The following is a 20,017-nucleotide window of genomic DNA, read 5'->3' on the forward strand; positions in this document are numbered from 1 at the left end:
CTGATTGGCCGGCGGCTCGGAGCGCGCGCTGATTGGCCGGCGGCTCGGAGCGCGCGGTTTGAAACCACAGCACCCGCTGCTGCCCCCGAGGTCAGCGTGGCCCGGCCCGGGCCGGGGGGAGGGGGCGGCTTCACTGCCTCAGCGCAGCCTGAAGGACGGCCGGCCGGCCGGCCGGGGGCCGAGGAGGCTGTTGCCGACCGACCCGCCCGCCCTCCCGCCCGCTCTCTCTCGCAGGCCCCGCCATGGCGCAGGCCGCGCTGTCGCCGCTCGCTCCCGCGCTGTTCTCGGACGAGGAGGCCGCGTCGTCCCCGGTGCTCGAGTCTACGGCGGCCGAGCTGGGCCGGGCCGCGCGCCGGGACCTGCTCTCCGACTTCTCCGCCATCTGGCCCGCCGCGGCGGGCGGCCCGCAGGTGAGGGGGGCGGGGCCGGGGCCGGGCGGCGCTCGCGGGCCTCACCCGGGGCCGTGTGTGACCCCCGCTCTCCGCAGGCGGACCCCGAGGACGGTGCCAGGCTGAGGGTGCACCTGCGGGTCCGGCCTCTGACGCCGGCCGAGCTGGAGAAGCGGGAGGACCAGGTGAGGCGGGGGCGGCGGCTTTGGGGGGGGAGGGCCCCCGCCCCCCGCCCCCCGCCCCGGCTGAGGCTCCGCACTCCTCAGGGCTGCGTCTGCATCGAGAGCCCGGAGACGCTGCTCCTGCGGGCGCCCGCGGACTCCTTCGCCATGCGCAGCACGGAGCGCGGCGTGGGCCAGGCGGCGCACAGGTTCACCTTCACGCAGGTAGGTGGGTGCCCGTGGGCGCGGCGCGGCACGGCGGCCCTGCCGTTCACGCAGCTTTGCGCTGACGGCACCGGGGCCGCCCGCACCAGCCCCTGGTGTCTCCCTTCCCCCGCCCCGTCCCTGCGTCCGTCTGCTGCGCGTTGTCTCGTGCTCGCGGAGCAGGAGCCCTCGTCTTGCTGTCTGTCCGGTCGGCGCCCGGCGCAGCTGGCCCCCGGGCACGTCTAGCGCTCCTAGGATTATGTGGATGGAGCAGCCTGGGCCGGCTCTGCCGGGGTTCGGGTGGGGTCGGAGGTGGGTGGCAGTCCAGGACGAGCAGGGCTGCAGCAGGCCGGAGAGGGAAGTCCCGCGCACGCCCCTGTGATCATGTTTGCAGATCTTCGGCCCAGACGTCGGACAAAAGACGTTCTTTGACGCGACCATGAAGGAGCTGGTGCAGGATGTGCTGAACGGGCAAAACTGGCTGGTTTATACCTATGGCATCACCAACTCGGGGAAGACTCACACCATCCAGGGTGAGCGAGGCATCAGGTGTTGGCATACCTGGTCTCCTCGGAGGGAAGAAGTGCTGCTGTGTTGTGACTGAGCTCTGCTCACTGCTGTCCTCTCCTCCAGGGAGCAGCAAGGACGGTGGGATTCTGCCCCGCTCCCTAGCACTCATCTTCAATAGCGTGGGAGAGCAGCTCTACCGAGCCATGGATCTCAAGCCCTCGCTCTCCAGCGAGGTGGCCTGGCTAGACAGCCGGCAGGTTCAACAAGAAGAGACCAAGAAGCTGGCCTTGCTGCACGGGGGATTACGGGAGGTGAGTGCTCTTCTCCGTCCGCTGGGGAAGGACGAGGGTGCCCTGCACCAGCCTCACGTTCTGCCTGTTTCCTAGGAGCTGCTGACTCCACTGAAGAGGAGCCACAACACCGAGTCCCAGCTCCAGGCTGCCACTAGCAGCAGTTATGACAGTGGAGTGGGTGGCCTCTCGTCTACCAGCCAATTTGCCAACCACTCCGAGAGCAGCCAGCTGGACAGTATGTCTGGGACCCTACTGTGCCGGGGGAAGGGCAAGTCCTGGGTAGGAGGGGATGAAGCACACTTTGGGCAGGGGTAGAAACTCTCCCTTGTCTCCTCCAATCTGCTGGGGCTGCTGCAATCCCTACCACCCCCTCTGATTCTCCTCTGAAACCTAGGGTCTCGCTGGGCTGATCCAGACTGTGTCTCGCTCCATGCCTCGGGAGACGTGCAGTTCTCCATATGGGTCTCCTTTTTTGAGATTTACAACGAACAGATCTACGACTTGCTAGAGCCGGCTCTGCCTGGCCCGAACCGCAAGAGGCAGACGCTGCGGCTGTGTGAAGACCCGAGCGGCAATCCCTATGTCAAAGGTAGAAACTGACCCAGCAGCACTCTGGGGAAGGACCCTGCTGGATCATTCTCTCTCCTTCAGGAGACAGTAGTAACCTGGGGTGGATAAGAGAAATGTCGAGTGGCCAGGAGCGCCCATGGAAAGCAAGCAGTAGTAGGGGGAGGGATACTGCTCTAGGGCAGCAGCTCTCAACCTTTTTTGTACCAGGACCCATTTGTGAACATCAGCGGCCAGTCCTGCCCCAGTGCCTCTCACTCTTGACCTGCTAGGCCCCAGCCCCCCTGTGTGTGGGTTATGGGGGGCGGAAGGGGGGTGGGGCATGGTGGGAGAGACCCAAACAGCTCCTCATAGGTTGAAACTCTGCAAGGGAAAAGCCACAATTTCCTGCATTTTTCTTGTGGGAAAAGGAGAATCCATTTTTTAAGTCTGTTTGTGACCCTTTTGAGATATTCTTGTGATCCACTTTTGGGTCTCGACCCATGGGTTGAGAAACGCTGCCCTAGGGCATTTTTATACACAGTCAGCAGTTCCCTTCTGCTGAACTTGGGCTGGTATCCCTCAGGAGGCCCAAACAATGCAGGGAAGTTCAGCTTGGCTGTTGGCAGCAGTGAAGCCTAGGATGCGGTAGGTAGCCAGGGCCTGGGAAGGCAAACCACGTCTATCTGTACCACTTTCCCACCTGTCTGCTCTTTCAGATCTGAACTGGATCCACGTCCAAGATGCCGACGAGGCCTGGAAGCTCCTGAAGCTGGGTCAGAAAAACCAGAGCTTTGCCAGCACTCACCTGAACCAGAACTCCAGCCGCAGGTTGGGGGCAGGGAGAGGAGAGGAATGGTCTCCAGCAGGTTGTGGCGGGGAGGGCTCATTTTATGGAACTAGGTGCTGGACTGGTGCCAGAGGTGGTCGTTGCATGTTCCATTCAAGTGTATTTTTTTTTTTTTGTCCTTGCTCCCTGCAGTCACAGCATCTTCTCCATCCGGATTCTTCACCTAACAGGGGGCAGCAGTGAGATGATCCCCAAAATCAGCGAGTGAGTGCTTGGGGATGATCCTGCCATGAGCAAGAGGGGGTTGGACCAGTGACCACCTGAGGGCCCTGCTAGCCTGGCTCTGATTCTCAGATTGCATGAGCTCTCCAGGCCATGGTGCTGTTATGGATCTTTGGGGGCCTTCAGAAGGTGGAACTCACTGCGGGGGTGGAGAGCAGCTGTTGTGCATGTGTCCCACTGCTCCCTTTGGAGAGAGCAACAAAGCTGCTCTGGGAAGCACAAAAACATCCTGCATCAGCATGAGCATGGCTGACTGACCCCATCCCTGCGTCCAAGGAGGCCCTCATGACAGCTGCTGCTGAGCAGCTTAACACTCATGTCTGGGATGCAGCAAGCTGGACATACTTGCTGGATCCGTGCTTGGAAAGCAGCACCCAACAGGGAATTTCTGGGTGAGCTTGGGCCCCTGACCTGAGCTTGGTAGTGTTGTTTGAAACAAACCTCCTAGAAGAGATGGCTGAGCTGTCCTGAGGCTCGAGTGGGTGCATGACAACACATGGACTGTAATCACAGCAGTGCCCTGGGTCTCTTCCAGACTGTCCCTGTGTGACCTTGCTGGCTCAGAGCGTTGCAAGGACCAGAAGAGCGGGGACCGAATGAAGGAGGCAAACAACATCAACACCTCTCTGCACACGCTAGGCCGCTGCATTGCTGCCCTGCGCCAGAACCAGCAGTCCAAGTGAGTAGCTTGGGGACCAGGGTGGTACGGGGGCTACCCACATACTTTTCTGCAGGCTCAGCACATTTGTGCTCTTCCAACAGGCTGAAGCTGGTTGTGGTTCCCTTCCGGGACAGCAAGCTGACCCGTGTGTTCCAGGGATTCTTCACAGGGCGTGGGCGCTCCTCCATGATCGTCAACATTAGCCAGTGTGCGTCCATGTATGATGAAACCCTGCATGTGGCCAAGTTCTCAGCACTCGCCAGCCAGGTCAGTGAGATGCGCAAGTGCTGCGGTCCCTGGCAGTGCAGGGGCTTCTCTGGATCTTCCATGAACCCCGTGGCTGGCTTGGATCTCAGGCCTCCTCCAGCTCCTATGCAAGTGAGCTGCTGCCCTTCGGTGCAAGTGGGTGAGGCAGTCCTTGCCAAGGTGCACTGTGCTCCCAGGTCCTGCCATCTTGCACAGTGAGGCTGGCTGTGACAAGAGAGCACTGGCCTGATGCCATCAGGTCTGCAGGCAATGTAGGCTCATGTCAGCAACCTGTTTTCTCTTCAGCTTGTTCAAGCTCCTGCAAAAGTGGTTCTCCCATCCATCCAGTCCATCATGAGGGAACACAGACGTCTTAGCCAGAGCTCAGAAGCAGGCCCAAAGCAGGAAATAGAATCTGACGAAGAGGGTGGAGATGAAGCAGATGTGTCCTTGTATAACAAGGAGGTGGGTGGTGTCTGTCTTGCACCCTCTGGGGTGATGTATAGTGTGCAGAGGTGGGACAGTAAGACTAGGTCACCATCTTGGACCTGTGGGGCATGAGGTTATGGTCTCCTCTTGTTCTGCTTCTGCAGGACTTGCTGCGTGTGGTGGAGGCTGCCCGGGAGCTGCTGGTGCAGGAACGGCGGGAGAAGCTGCACCTGGAAATGCAGCTCCGGGAGGAGATCTGCAATGAGATGGTGGAGCACCTGCAGCAGAAAGAGCAGTGGTGCAGGTGCGAGGGGTCGGGGATGGGCACAGGCACCTGTCCTCTCCTAAGGCTAAGCCTTGGCTTCAGGCCTCCAAATTGATGCCATGTCACTGTCTGCTCTCTGCAGCCAACATGTGGATGCCCAGAAGGAGCTACTGGAGGAGCTGTATGAGGATAAGCTGAGCAATCTGAAGGAGTCACTCACAGACTATTACCAGGAGGAGATCAGGGTGTGTGGCAGTGGGAGTCAGGGGTGAGGAAGGGAGGCGGAAGGGGCAGGGCATGGAAACAACTTGTCTGGGTCCAGGAATGCTGCTGTCATCACCCTTGCAGCATGAAGCCTTTCAGTTTTGTGCATGATGCCCTAGAGTGGAACTGCCAGGCATCTCTGCTCCTCCCCGCAGCCCCGGGCTCTGCATAGCCCCCAGCTCCAGTTCAACTTCTCGGCTGCTTGCTAGCCCTTAGCCTATTGTTCCCAGGCAGGTAGCAGACAGCTCTCCATCTTGTGTGTGGAAAACCCTCCAAAACATGGCATTGTTGTGTTAAATAAATTCTGGAGAAAATGGTGACCTCTTCAGAGTAACCATGAAGCTTCTTCTCCCATGATTCATGTTGGCCATGTTGAGTAAGTTGCATGGCTGCTACATTGCCTGGAGCAGGTGAGGCATCATAGAAAATTAGGGTTGGAAGGGACATCAGGAGGTCATCTCATCCAACCATCAGGCAGATCCACCTGGAGTTGCAAACCCTTCACTTACCCAGGTGTGCACAGAGGGTGGCACTTGTTGCTGTTGTTCCTGTTATTTACCAAGGTGCTGTCTGAGCCAGTCCACTGAAGGTGCTGTATGACTAGCCAGTGCGTCGCTTGGGGAAGGGATGCCCCCCAGGGCCTGAAACATTAAGGGGGCTGTGTAAGTTCTTGGGTGTCAGCCAGCCTGCTGTGTTCCCCTCAGGAACGGGATGAGAAGATTGAAGAGCTGGAGGCTGCTCTGCAGGGGGCAAGGGTGCAGCTGGAGAACCTGGAGATGAAGCAGCAGGATGCTGGGCAAGAGGGCCTGCGCAGGTCAAAGAGAGTGGCAGCATCTGCAACTTCTATGCAACAGGAGCTGCTGGAAGCCAAAGCCAATCTGGAGCAGTGTCAGTCAGAGCTAAGAACCACAACAGCAGGTGAGGAGCAGGGGCAGGGCAGCCAAGGTTGGGTAGCAGTGGGGGAGAGAGGGGGCAGGAGTGGGAGCAGTCTGGTCACCTGGTTGTGCCAGGCCCACCCTTTCTCCAGTGCATCTGTGATTGTTGGCTGGGGCCTTCTCACTCTGTTCCTGCTTCCTCCCAGAGCTACGCAAGTACCAGAGGCTGGTGGAGCCACCACCTTCTGCCAAACCCATCACTGCAGATGTGGACAAGAAGCTGGAGGACGGACAGAAGGTAACTGCACTCCTATGAGGGAGAAGGGGAGGGGCTCTTCTGGCAATGCTGTCAGGCACAACCTCCAGGCTACCTTCTACTGCAGCCCTCGTGTTGCAAACAATCTGCAGCTCTGGGGACCAGAGTATGCCGCACTTCCAGTTACCCAGTGGCAACTGGACTAGCTCAACTCAGTCTGTGGGATGGAGACTGTTCTGGTGGGCCCTTGCCCCCTCGCAGCCTCACACCTCTGTGTCCTACCTGTGTGGCTGTGCCTGCTGCTGGCATGGGTTTTCCTGTCCCTCCTGCAGAACGTGAGGCTGCTGAGATCAGAGTTGCATAAACTCGAGGAGTGTCTGCAGTCAGCAGAAAGAGCATGTTGTCACAGCACAAGTGCAGGGAAGCTTCGTGAGACCCTTTGCACTTGTGAAGAGATCCTGGCTAGACAGGTAATGGATGACAGTGCTGGGATGTGTGGGTGGCAGAGCTTGGCTGACAATGTCAGATTGCTGCCCAAATCTGGCAGAAAACACTTGTGTTTTCTAGCAGCATGAGACAAACCGTGTTTATTACTGGTCCTTGTCTCTGTCCATTCCCAGCATAACAGGGTCTCAACACTTCTTGTTCCTCTGTTTGCTTGGAACCCCTTCTGATGGCCACCTGCAGCAGGGGCTGACTACAGGGTGGGAAGCCAGGAGGCTTTCAAGCAACCTTTAAGTCACTTTCTGAGGTGGATTCAGCTCCCCTGGCTCTGCCTCAGTTGGCAGTTCAGAACTCTATCACTGCAAGCTGCCTGTGTGAACAGCTGGCTCACTTTGACTGCAAGAGGATGGATTAACGGGCTGCTGGGCACCTGTGTACAGTATTAAACAGGCCAGTTTTGGCTCTGGGTTTCTTGTCACAGGACCAGACGCTGGCAGAGCTGCAGAACAACATGATGCTGGTCAAGCTGGATCTACGGAAGAAAGCAGCCTGCATTGCTGAACAGTATCATACTGTGCAGAAGCTCCAGGCCCCTCCGACATCCACCTTGAAGAAGCGCTTCTGTGCCAACCGAGAGAACCTGCAGCCAAGCCAGCCTCCTGGCAAAAAGCTTTTCCTGCGCAACTTCCTGCCCTGCTCACCTGCCCGTACAGGGGTGGCTGAGAGCGGCCCCTACGGCTGCATCCTGCGAGCCCGTGGAACACCAGCACACAAGACCCTGCCCTCTGGTAAGAAGTACTGAGTGGGGCCTGTGGGTTGGTTGAGCCTTTAAGGCGCATTTACTGTATTTAGCCACATGTATATAAACAGCTATCTAGGGTAACTCTTCAGGGCTTGTGCAGACACCGTGGGGGGTGACTCCCGCCAATGGCTTTAGATTGTCCACGTTGTGTCTCAGGCTAGCTGCTACTCCACTATACATGGATCAGAGCCTCAAGCCCGGACTGCAATATAACCCTGCCTCATCTTTTTTTTTTTTGTATTCTGTTACATTGTTTATGCATGACAATAAATGTCTTCCTACTGGCAGCAGCATACATCTCCTATCCTAACTAGCCCTAGGTTTCCTGGCATCTCCCAGGAGCTTCCTCCCTTTCAGCTTGTGCCTCTACAGTCAAGACAGTTTAAGAATTGTGCTGCAGTTGAGAGATTTTTGGATGAGCTGGTGTAGTGCTGCTGCCTTGCAGAGCAGAGACCTAAAACTAGACCCTAAATCTTACATTTTTAATAAAGAACAAGACTGACAGGACTGACCTATGTGGCAAGCCAGGCAGTTGTGGAACACGTTAAAGCCTGAAAGGCACAGAACAGCTCCATGAAACGGGCTGTAGCTTCTCCAACATGTTTAAGTTCTATCCATCTCAAACAGGTGAGAACAAGCTCCTGAGACAAACAGCTGACTAAGCAAAATTACCTTGTCTGAGCCTGAAGAGGAAGATAAAGAGCAGTCCTTTCACATCAAGTAACTTTTAACCAAGGGTACTGATGCCATTATACCAACCATGGCTTTTGCTGTGTACAGAACAAGGGCACCCTAGTGAGGACTGCAGCATCTCCTGGGTCAAATACACTACAAGCCCAACTCGCAGTAGTGGTGGCAGGTGTAAAGTGTTCCATTGGTGAAGGTGGTAAAGCAGCAACCTGGCCCAGAGTAAGCTCTCACCAAATGCTACTTGGCATGGTGGTCTGCTGCCAGCTTTGGGACAGCAGTGCCAGTCTGTTCAGCTTCTATCCTACACTGAGCAGGGTGATGCAACACACTTGTGTACCCACCTTTCATGAAAGTATTGTATATTCTTACCCTACTTGATAAGAACATGAGGAAACAGCCAGGCAGGGTAGGAATGATGGGAGGGTTCAGGTGAAGCAAGTTAATCCTTGAGCCACACTTCAACTTTTGGCAGCATGCCTGCTCAAGGTCTTCAGTCCCACAGGCCTACTGCAGCTCCTGCTGGACCAACAGGCCAAGTCCCGCAGGTATGAACAAAGGCAATACAACCAGTTAGTAACAGGAAAACAGCCTCCTCCTGCAGCTGACTTCCTTTGTGTTACTTTTGCCACCAGGGTGGGGGGTGGTGGTATAATAACTGCAACATAAAGGACCTCCAGAGCTAAGGAGTATGGAAAGCAAGCTCAAGGATGCCCTACTGACAAGGCAGATGTGCAGACAGCGAAGACATCACCACTTGCTAGTGTTTGGGGATAAGGATGGCCTGAGCCTGGCACTGTTAGAGTCAAAGTCCAGGGAAGACTTATTTTCAAAAGTAATCACTGTGGAAAATAGTGGACAAGTTGTAAAAAGGAACACATGGTTTGATAGGGGCTGAAAGATTTGTGCGTGACAACTGGCTTTGCTTTAGAACTGAGGCATTGTAATAGAATCTGGTCCCTTAGCAATGAAAGGTCACGTTTGCTTACGCTCAGTTACTGTACGTTCCTGCAAAAGGCTGTTTAGCCTTTTTAACTTAAATTAAGCAGAACTCTGTGCCGCTGCCCAGTTGAGCAACAGCACCTTGAGCAACTGTCCAGAAGCTTGTGCAAGATCACATTTGTTTAAGGCATGAGAGGCCCAACTGGCCTTCAATTCCTCATGACTGCCTGTGACAGAGAAGCCACAGTGACATCTGTGTCCTGTTCAATTTAGCTTCGTATTTTTGCATTCAGTGTAGTTCCTCTGACACCTACATATTGGTCCTTAAGGAGGATTCACAAGGGGAGCTGCTGCATAACCCTCTACGAGCACGGGCCCAGATTTTAGGCCCCTTTTACTGGTCTTGTTTGTAACTGCTTGTTTGGCAGCTCTAAGCAGCACCATCCCTCAGCCTTTTTTAAGAGGCACTAATGTGGAGAAAGGTATGAGTGACAACACTGCTCTTCCGCACTTCCCCCCACATCTCAGGGCAGCTAGGGCACAAACAAGATGTGATGTTAGGTGTAAGGATCTGGGCTGCTATACTAGTAGCCCTGTTTAGTGTCCTGTAAAGCCTCTGAGCCACCTTTCACACCCCTCCTGGAAGAACCTGGATCTTTTCTATACTTAGTTCAACTTTACTTGTTTTAGGACAAAGGAAAATGGTGCCATGAAACAGCTCAGAGGCAGGAATTCAGTCATCGACATTTAATGGTATCCCTCTGACTGCTCCTCCATTCAAAGTCAAAACATTTGAGCCACAGACCTAATCACAACCAGCCATTACTGCAGGTCACTTATGCACTTCTGACACCTAGGTCCCCAGATGCTGCTTCCTCTCATGACAGCAGGGTGCCTCTCTGCTGCTCACAGCAGGAGAGCAGCTTGTGGGACACCTGTGGGTTAACACGTGCAGAGAAGCCTGGCAGGGACCACTCTTGCCATAAGCAGTGGTGATCCCATTCTGGCCCTGATGGGAGTTCAGCTCATTTGTTTCACCTGGAACTGCTTCTCACAAAGTTGGGATTTGCTGCGCTCAGGCAATGGCACTGCACTGTTCTGAGGTCTCGGCCCAGGCACTTTGTCTGGGCCCCACTGCAAGTTTTGTTGTGCTGGCACAACAGCTGCCTGGTCTTCAGGTTCAGGATTCCTGCCCCCAAGGAAAGACAGTGCCAAACACAAGCTTCACTGCAAAGGTGGCTGTTTCAGGGATGGGAAGAGGCCTCTATTTGCACAGCTCACGGCGTAACTGAGGACAGGTTGAGTGGGGACACTCGGCGTGTAGGAGTGTTATTGGCCGACAATGATGCAGGGAGGAAGAAGGAAGCGGAGATCTCCGTGGAGGAGTTTTCTCCTTGGTTGCGTAGTTGCAAGATCTGTCGCAGCAAGGCCTTTCCTTCTTCTCTCGTCTAAAAGGAAGCAAGAAGATAGCATCAATAAAGGTCAAATCCAGGCCTACCGAGTCAAATTCAGCAGGAGTGTGAACTGTTACATAGCCCACAGCAACTCAATGTTGAGTCTGCAGGATACTATGCACCTTATTCCCAGATATTTATTTTTAATGCTATTAAAAGCAGTGTTGAGACAACTACCCCCCTTTTAATATATCCTTTGGCACCCAAAGTACAAGCTTTAAGTACCTCCCAGCCACTGCTGTAATACCCAACTACTTTTCACAGAGCAGATTTGCAAGAGCAAAGTGCTGAATGGACTTAGAAGAGAAGAAGTGGAGACTCCACTTTCTAGAAGGGGCCAGTGTCATGCCATGCTGTCTTCTGGGCTCAAGTAACCCAGCATGTCCTGTGATAGGAACCAGGAGATTCTCTAAGGCCAGTGTATATGAGGGGAGTGAGCACTATGGCACCCTGGTGCTGTCCAGTGAAGCAGGCTGATCGGAGAGAAGGAATCTAGGGGATTCTGATACCAAATGGGCAGCAAGTCCATCAGGCCCTGCACAAAGGCAGAAGACTTTATGCGTGGAGGTTAATGGACACTCCATCTCATGTTCTTTGCCTCCTGAATGCAGTGAGAGTTAGTTCAGCTGTGCTAAAGAGCAACAGCAGATGTGTGCTCAACACTAGAAACCTCCACGTGGCCATGAAGACAATGCACTGCAGGGGATGCAGCTCACTTTCCCTAATCAGAAAGTCCCTCTCACTGGGGAAGCAGAGCCAACATCCAAGTCACCCATGACAGGAGCGCTGGGGATTGTATGGCTACTCACATCGTTGAACGCACAGCATTTCTGAGCACATGCCGAGGCTTCGTCCCACAGCTTACACTTGAAGTAGTATTGAGCCAGGTAGCGGAAGGCAGTGCTCACCTCCAGATGCTCCACTATCTCCTGGAGTAATAAGAAAGCAGTAAGAGCTAGTTCCTCTCCACTCAGTCTTGCCTCCCATCCCCCTGCCACCCCCACGGCACTGACTCACCCCACAGGAATAGATATCCTGAATGTACTTGATGTAGCACTGTGCAGCCTGTTCAGATTCATTCAGCTGTTCATGCAGCCTGAGAAAGGAGAAAGACTGTCACAGGGGAGGAGCAGAGTAGGGAAGATACCTGCTGTTTGTATCTCCAGCTGGTCTGGGTGGACCTATACAAAAGGAATCACCCCAACACTACCCCACTCCAACTGCAGCAAGCCCCAGCCCACTAGAATTCGCCAAAGAATCCAGCACAGACGGCACAGTGACCAGCTGCCCAGAGAACAGCCAGCCAGGTGGCAGGAGTTCTTGCAAAAGCCACCAAGGAATTCACTATAATCATGAAAGGTTAAGGAATTCGCTGCAATTTTGAGCAGCTTTGGCTGTTTGCTTCAACCTCTGCAGCTGAGCTTCATTCCACATCCATCCTTTTCTCCCCTGGACTGTTCCAAGCATCCTCCTCCCCACTTTTTTCCACGTAGCTTATCCCCAATTATACCTTCAAAAATCAGAGCCAGCATCACCTTACTCGCTGTGCTGCTGTGGTACACACCCCTGCCCCACTCCACCACACCTGACTAGTTCTGAGGCAGGATTTGTCTGCTACTTTGTACTGTGCCCACCACAACGGAGCCCCTTCAGCGCTACTGTAATGAACCCGATTCCCAATTAGCACTGCCTGACACAGTCACTCTGGCCCGTGGGGAATTAGTATGTTCAGAGGCCTAAAACACTGGCATTCCCAAAGACCTGGGTACACTCTCCCCATCACAGTTAATGCCACCCAGCTCTTACCCAGCATTTACAGAGATCTCAAACTGCTTTATGAAGGAGCCAATCTATCCCCAAGTACTGGGAACAACAAATGCACATCTGTACTCACTTTGCTAGTTTCACCAATGCCATCTTCTCCACATCTCCCACAGCATAAGCTCTCCAATAACACTGCCAGAGAAGAAATAAGCACTCGCACAAGCATCTCGACAACACATGTATAGGAGATGCAAGTGGGTCAGAAAGTTGCTGCAGGGGCCTCCAGCACGGGGATGAAGAGAACTGGGCCTCTGGAAATAAAGACCGGACAGATTCACCATCCGGTCTGGGCTAACACCGAAAACAAAGCCTCCCTTAACGACAACAGAAATCAGCTAAGACTAGCCTCCGACAACATACTATACCAGCAGTTCCCAATCTGTGGCATGGGTACCACCAGTGGTACACAGACACAACTTGTCAGTGATTCTGTGTTAACAGATTTATTATAATCACTTTATAGGACAAAAATTTGCTGGTGGTACTAAAGGTTGTATCATTTTAAACTGGTGGTACACAATCGCTCAAAGTTTGGGAACCGCTGTACTACACCAATTCTCCCACCCTTCACAGAGACCACAGAACAGCTAGTTCCCCATTCATCTTCCTCTCTCGTTGTGCGGACAAAAAGCTCTGGGGGCCTGAAGTATCATACAGGGTGGACTAGTAGTAACCAGCTTTCCGGGCAGGCACATTAAAACTCAGCCTCTCTGAAACCTCACTCACCTTTTTGGCTTCCACTAACTGATTGAGTTTCTCGTAACATTCTCCCAGAGCAACCAGCATACGGGAATCATTGGGCCTGAAAGACACAAAAGTCAGTCAAGCTGGCCGATGAGAAGATGAAGCTACCTCAGAACCCAATACTGTTTCAAGTTAATTGAGCACTCAGCCCTACCCCAAAATATATCATTGCATACGCACCCTAAGCTAGCAGGAGTATTAATCCTTTACTGATGTACCCAATGATGTACCCAAGTCACTGTAGTGAGGCTACATACTTTGTCAGAAGCAGCACTGGTAACTCAGCTCCCATATTTGTCTCTTAGCTAACAGCAGTTCAGAGTTTGCACCCACAGGAATGGCTACTTTCCTGGCTTTACCTGAGCTGGTGGGCCCGCCGGTAGTAGTAGAGACAGTAAAAAGGCATCTTGAGGATCTCATATGTCTGCCCTAGTCCATACCAGGCTCTGTAGTCCCTCTTGTTCACCTCTATGGCATGTCTGCCACAAAAAGAGAGATGCAAGTACTAGCATACACAGGGGTAGGAAGAGAATTCCTAAGCAGAGCACCATAAGGTACTTGGCCCCCAGCCCTGCACACACCTGTAAGCCTGGATGGCTGCAGACGTGTTCTTCATTTCCATGTACTCATGTCCCATGAGGGTCCAAGCTCCAAGATACCGAGGATTCAGTTTTAAGGCTCTCTGGAAATACAGCGCTGCTTTTTCATGCTGGGAGCGCAAACTATAGTAATTCCCTAAAGCAAAGTCACTGGATTAAAACAAGTAAGGGAAAACAGCAAAGACCTAGGAAATGGGTGGAAGCAGCAGCAGCAACCGTTGCTTTTTCATAAACCCTAGAAAAAGCAGCAGCCTACTCAGGCAGATCCAACTCAACCCCTTATGCCAAACCAACAGCTAGTGCAGATTTTTCTTTCTGTCTGTCCTCCAATGCTCTAGCAAAGACCTTTTTCCAACTGTGGCAGCCAACAATGCTCTCACTCTGCTGGGTGAAGACAACTGCACCAAGCCAGTTTTCCACATCTTGTTTGGGAATTAAGTGTCCAGAATTGCACTGCAGGTTTCCAGGTGAGATCTTGGAGCTTTATAAAAGGGATCACCACCCACATGTCCTTTATAAGACCTGCCTCAACTGTGCTGCCAACAGTTGTGCTTGCTCACAGTCTCATTTTTACTGCTTTACCCCAAGAAAAGGGGTACCCCATTAAGACAGACTCAATAGCCGTTAATGTGGCCGCCACACTGCAGGCACAGAGGTCGAATCAAGCAGGAGGGCTGGTTCTTACCTATCACACAGCAAGTCTCAACGCGATACTTGTCAATCTCACACAGATTGTGAGCCAGGTAGCTCAGCTCAGGTTTCATGCTCTGAGGGAACAGAAGAGGGAGACCCATATGGGGACAAGTGTGATGCCACTTCAGAGGGAAGAGAAATAGGGGGAGGGGGGACTCACACACAGTATCTCAATCTACTGTGGAGGAAGGAGAGAGAAAGGAGGGGCTACAGCTCTACACTCAGAGCTATGTTAGTGTTAATTCAGTCGGATCAGCCTTACTCAGGTATTCTGCCAAGGCGGCACAAATTGCTCTTTGCAGGTAGCTGACGTTGCACAGGAATGTAGGCAACAGAAGGGTGGGCTTACCCGAACATAAAGCAGGTTGGAAAATGTGTCCATGTTCTCTATCCTGTATGGATCTTGCTTCCTCAGCTCGTTGAAGATGGAAAGAGCTTTGTCAATATCTGAAGAGAGAGGAAAGCAGGCATCATGAGCACTGCTGAAGAGTTTGCAACAGAAGGCACATTGCCTACCGACAGGGCTTCCTAACCTCGGATGTTGTGGTAGGCAACTGCAATCTGAGAGATGATGTAGGTGCTTTTGGAGAATCCTGCATCAATGAGACTCTGGTACTTCTGCAGAGCCTCTTCAATCAGTTGCAGCTCTGTGTAAATGTGTGCCAAGAAGAACTCCTTCATCCACGTATCTGGCAAGGACAGGAACTTCAGCTGGCACGAACCAAACAGAGACGACACCCACTTCAACAACAGTCCATGGTATGAGAATCAAAGACAGCATCAGTTTAACATCCAATATTTCTACTGGTAGCAGCAGTGGAAGTCCCCTGACAACACTCCTATGGAAGGTGCTAAATCCTTCATATAAACTAATATATCAGTAACCTTTTGATAAGCCAAAAAGACTGAACTCTAAGACTCGCTAAAAGGTATTCTGTCTGACTCTTAAATCATGAGGCTGTTTTCTGTGCCCTCTCTATTGCTTTAAATGTGCCATTTAAAACAGACACCAGAGCTATATGCAGCATTGCAGTACAAGGAACACCTAATGCCATGTCCAGAGGTAAAAAAAATAAAATAATCACTTCCCTATTCCTCCTCCCCTCTTTAGATTAATCTAAAGACTTCATTAGCTTCTTCTGATGTAACACCAGAACATAACCCATGTTCTCTCACAAACTCATGGTGATCCCAACACACTCTTCAAAGCAAGCCACAGTCTCCATTTTGACAATGGCTTTGTATTTGACTTCATTACCATTCACAGGCCGTTAGCTAATTTTAGGTCACTGATAAAAAAATATTGACTTGCCCCAAGCCTAGAACCAATTCCTATGAAGGACCACCCCTATTTGATGGCAATTCTGTTATCCAGCCAGTCCCTGGTCTATTTAACAGAGACTTGACTCATATTGTAGGGGGCTAAATATTTAACCAGAATACCATGTAATAACAAGTGCCATACAGAGGCCTTAAGTATACTGTAGCTTATAGACACCCAAACTTGTCATCTGAAAGAGGGAAGTCAGGTGTATTTAATGAGGCCTAATATATGAATTGGCCCTGCCAGCTCTGGATTAGTCCAAAGCCTTCTAGTTTTTTTTGTCAATCTCCAGCGCCCCCCCCTTCCACAACTTTATTTATAGTAATTACAGTATACATCTCCTCCCCCAGATGCCCATTTACCACGATCTGATTATTTGTTTGGTTGCTAATGGTTGCTTTCTGTTATGTAAGGGAGAGGCTCAGACAGAACTGTGGGGGGTAAGAATAATTCAATGAGTTCCTGTCTATAGGAAAACTTTCCAGACGACATTATGGTAAGCAGCTGCAGCATACACAGTTTCAAAAACAGTTTACAGTTCAAGGTTCTCATTTCTGTGATCAGCTTCTGAGCTGAAAATAACACCAGTCTCACAACATGAGCCCATCAGCCACCAGACCACGTTACAAACTGAGGCTAGGTTCTAGAATTGCGACTGCATTTTAGTATTTGTCAGTTTTTACCATCTCCTTGTCTGTGATCAGGTTACAAAGCTCCAGCCAGGCTCCCCAGTGTAAAGGCAAAACATGAGCTGCTTCAACAAATACATCTATGGCCTCTTTCACCAGGTCCAGCTTTCGCAGCACAACACCATAGCTGTAGAGAAAGATACCAGTGTAACTCTGCACTGCTCACCTCAACCAGCTGCCCATGCTAAAGAAGCTACAAAACTCTCAACTACCTCAGACAAGCCACAAGGCTGCAAGAAAGAAAAATCATCAAGTTTCTAGCAGCAAAAAGGAACTCCTTCCTTGTGGAGAAGCAACAACATATCAAATTTACTAGATGCATTAAACATGTTTGATCTATAGGATATTGCTGAAATGACTAAAATACAAATCAGTTCAGAGAAAAGAGTTAAAAGGATCATTTTAAGTAATTTTTCATTAAAGCACCCGACTTTTCTTTGCACTTTAAAGATACCAGCACTGTCCTCTGGCTACATGGCTGCTTCTCATGTGCCAATTTCTTAAATAGATTACATATAGGTAATATTTATCAGAGGGTTATAAGAATGAGCATGAGATCAAATCCCATTTCCTATGGAATTGTTGCTAAATACTATCCATTATTTGAAAGTTAAAGTGAGTCACTGCAGGCGCAGAACTTAAGTTTCTATTGTAAGACCCTACTCTTTTTATTGTAATGCTTGCCCCTGAGCAACTGAGCCAACTTTGGTTATCCTATCTCTAGTTACCGTAAGTCACACTTTTCCCAGAATCAGGGGGAATTCTGGATTCTCACATCACCAGTGTACTGGGTACTGGTACCTGGTTGACTGGGAAAGGATGCGTTAAGTCCTCCCCTACTGACTGATTACAAAAGAGGTACCACTTGTTTAGCAGTAAGGGTCCGAATTAGATCTCCGGTCAGGTGTTCGAACACTGCTGTAGATCTAATGAGGGGTTGTATTCAACTCACACAGTAGAAAAACCTCCTAAAAATCTAAGTTACGCAATTTGTCAAAATGTGTTTTGCATTTTAGACGATTATCATACAACTGGCTGGTAGTTTCAATGTGTGACTGCGCCCCATCATTGTGCAGGTGATGGAAGGCATCAATCTAATAGCTTGGCTCAAGTCCGACTCTTTAGCTTACACCGTAAGACACACATTTACCTCTGCAGGCCTTCGGCTCAAATACCAGTGTTGGCCAAGGTGAAAGCTACCAGTGTTCCAGGCTAATACGTTTGAACGTTGATCAGCCTATTTCACACCATCAGAGATAGGGAACTCCGAGGATGGAAAGCCTAATACAAAATCTCATCAACAAGATGAAGATGAACCAGGATACCCAACCTTTCAGTGCTTATTTCTGTCCTCCAAAATTCTGGATGGTTCATGTGCATCCTGCCAGGATTTTAAGTGCTGCTAAACTATTAGCTAACTCTCCAATGGGCACTCCATTCTCTTCCTTTCCTTTAGGAAAAGGATAAGGGAAGCACAGGGTGACCTAGAAATCACTATATGCCAATCCCACTTGTTGAGTATCCTTGATCCAAGGATTCATATGGAGACTCAGAGATACTTACAGATAAAGACCAAATCCATCTAGTTCTCGTGCCTTGTGTTTCTTGCTAAGTTCCACCCTTAGCTCTCTCAGAGCTTCGTTTTTCACCTGTCCTTTCTCCAAAGGACCTGCAAGGAAAGTCAGAGCCAGGTTCTAGTGTAAACCATCACACCTCAGTGATCAGATGCTACAGTCCCTCATAGTCTTGTGACTTTACCAGGTTAGAGGCTCACAGAAAACAGTCCCTTCTTCTCTTCAGGTAAGTACGTCTGATGAAGTAGGTTGCCTACAACAGCTTGTGCTTCTGAAGCAGTTAGTCTCTAAAGATGCCCCCCTACCCTACCTGCGTCCCAACTAACACAGGCCTGGTGCTGGCCTTTAAATAAAAAGAAGACCTAGCTTGATCTCCTGCAGGACACTGGTGTATTTCACCTGGTACTTCCTGTGCCAAGCCCGTGCCAGCTGAAACTATATTCTGGAGCTGTATTCTAGTATTGGCCACGCTGATGACAGAGGTAAAAGTGCTCTCCTGCACCTAACTCGCCACTTCTGCCTTTGCATTGGGGTAAGGATCGCAAAAGCCTCTGCCGGACAGCTAGAGTCACTTCTTCACCGGGACTCCCACATTCTTCCCAGAGGAACCGCTGTCCAGAATACAAGCCCGACCCTTGAAATGCAAGTCATCTTCTTAAAGAAGTGCCAGAAAGGATTTGTGGCAAATGCCTCAAATAAGAAGTAGACTGCTCACGTCCAGCAGACTGAACGTGCCATTCAATCATTTACTCCTGGGCCAGAGGCAGAACTGGCTTACACGGAGACGGTCAGAAACGCTGGTGTTATTTTCTTGGGTTCTTTATTCCAGATAAGAAAAATCAGCCGCTTACCCAGACTATCCACTGTTTCATCATCTTTCTTCTTTTCTCCCGACTGTGAAGAGAGAACAAACACGTCTTACAGGCTGCAGGGTAACCCTACTGGTGACACTGTACTCCAGCTCCTGAGAAACACCGCTAGAAATGGCTTGGTTTAGCAAGAAAACCAGGGGTTAGATCTGGCCTTTCAGACGGCGGCTAGAAAAGAACCCGGTGGAAGACGAAGACGGCAAAAGAAAGCAGCAGGGGCAGAGTTAACGTGGAAGAGCGGCCTCGGCCGCTGCCTCACCAGGTATCGGGAGTACATGTACAGGAAGTACGCCTTCTGGCTCTTGCAGCCCCGCAGGAAGTAGGCAGCCCGGTCGTACTCCTTCAGATCGAAGTAGGACTTGGCCAGCGTGTACGCGTCCAGGTCGCGAGCGTCCTCCTGGTGCACAGGAGACCAAGCTCGAAGGCTGCAGCTTCCCCGTGGGGAAGCCACTTTCCGCCGACGAACCCCAGCGCAACGCGCTCTGGACGGCGAAGCTTACACCGCCCGCACGCAGGCGGCTCGCACGCGCCCCGCCCCACCACCCCCGTCCTTCCACGCAGCAGAGTTAAAGCGCGTTTAGAAATGCTGCGTCCATACGCTGCCGCCCCCAAAACAGACCGCGACGCGGCCGGCGCCAGAGCAGCCGCCAGGGACGGGGCCGCGGGGGGCAGGGGCGCGCGGCGCCGGACTGAGCCCGCCCGCTTCCAGCCCCGACACCAGCCGTGTCCAGGCTGCAAACCGCAACCGGCGGCTGCTCGCAGCACCGGCTCTCCCCCGCGTCGGCCTGAGCTGTCACCGGGGGGGGGCACGAAACCGTCTGTGCTCGGACCGGCCGGAGCCCCGCGCCCCTACCTCGGTGAGCGGCGGCGGCGGCGGCAGGTCGCCGAGCGGCAGCGGCTCCAGGGCGAAGGCCAGCTCGGAGGCCCTGCGGCGAGAGAGCGCGAGTGAGCGCCGCCAGCCCGCCCCCCGGCCCCGTACTCTGACCCCGGCCCCGGCCCCGGCCCCGGCCCCACCATTTCCCGCTGTGCTGCAGGCCGCGCTCGCGGCTCCGCTCCGCCACGCTCAGCAGCTGCTTCTTGATCTCGCGCAGGTCGGAGAAGTCGCTGCCGCCGCCCGGCCCCGCCGCGGCCGCCGCCATCTTGCGGGCGCGCTGCGAGCCAATCGGGGCCCGGCTTGCTGGGCCGCGCCGCCGCGCTCCTA

At 52.3% G+C, this 20,017-nt stretch overlaps 2 protein-coding genes across 5 annotated transcripts; one reads left to right on the top strand and one right to left on the bottom strand.

The window, feature by feature from the left end:
• Positions 1-25: 25 nt before the first annotated feature.
• On the top strand, positions 26-14,289 carry KIF20A (kinesin family member 20A). Of its 4 annotated transcripts, XM_059713024.1 has the most exons (20): positions 26-90; positions 235-410; positions 488-574; positions 656-775; positions 1,149-1,287; positions 1,388-1,575; positions 1,651-1,792; positions 1,952-2,146; positions 2,823-2,934; positions 3,086-3,157; positions 3,711-3,854; positions 3,938-4,103; positions 4,389-4,547; positions 4,676-4,815; positions 4,919-5,021; positions 5,745-5,958; positions 6,122-6,213; positions 6,504-6,641; positions 7,097-7,403; positions 14,006-14,289. In XM_059713024.1, the coding sequence occupies exons 2-20, from the start codon at positions 243-245 to the stop codon at positions 14,272-14,274; spliced, it is 2,955 nt and encodes a 984-aa protein (XP_059569007.1). In that variant the 5' UTR covers positions 26-90; positions 235-242; the 3' UTR covers positions 14,275-14,289. The 4 variants fall into 4 exon arrangements, with proteins under 4 accessions (XP_059569007.1, XP_019355928.2, XP_006267148.4 ...); XM_019500383.2 differs by lacking the exons at positions 26-90; positions 14,006-14,289 and adding an exon at positions 9,737-9,821 and having other exon boundaries at positions 124-410; XM_006267086.4 differs by lacking the exons at positions 26-90; positions 14,006-14,289 and adding an exon at positions 8,045-8,228 and having other exon boundaries at positions 124-410.
• On the bottom strand, positions 9,779-19,972 carry CDC23 (cell division cycle 23). The gene is made up of 16 exons (XM_006267108.3): positions 19,831-19,972; positions 19,670-19,742; positions 19,076-19,213; positions 18,799-18,841; positions 17,937-18,042; positions 16,368-16,500; positions 14,894-15,071; positions 14,710-14,807; positions 14,353-14,434; positions 13,650-13,803; positions 13,428-13,547; positions 13,051-13,126; positions 12,395-12,456; positions 11,518-11,596; positions 11,310-11,429; positions 9,779-10,494 (listed from the first exon to the last, which is right to left on the bottom strand). Exons 1-16 carry the CDS (start codon positions 19,953-19,955, stop codon positions 10,324-10,326), a joined length of 1,758 nt encoding a protein of 585 aa, XP_006267170.1. The 5' UTR covers positions 19,956-19,972; the 3' UTR covers positions 9,779-10,323.
• Between the last annotated feature and the right edge of the window lie 45 nt (positions 19,973-20,017).

The sequence above is a fragment of the Alligator mississippiensis genome, chromosome 9 (genome assembly GCF_030867095.1).
Source record: "Alligator mississippiensis isolate rAllMis1 chromosome 9, rAllMis1, whole genome shotgun sequence".
Lineage (NCBI taxonomy): Eukaryota > Metazoa > Chordata > Crocodylia > Alligatoridae > Alligator > Alligator mississippiensis.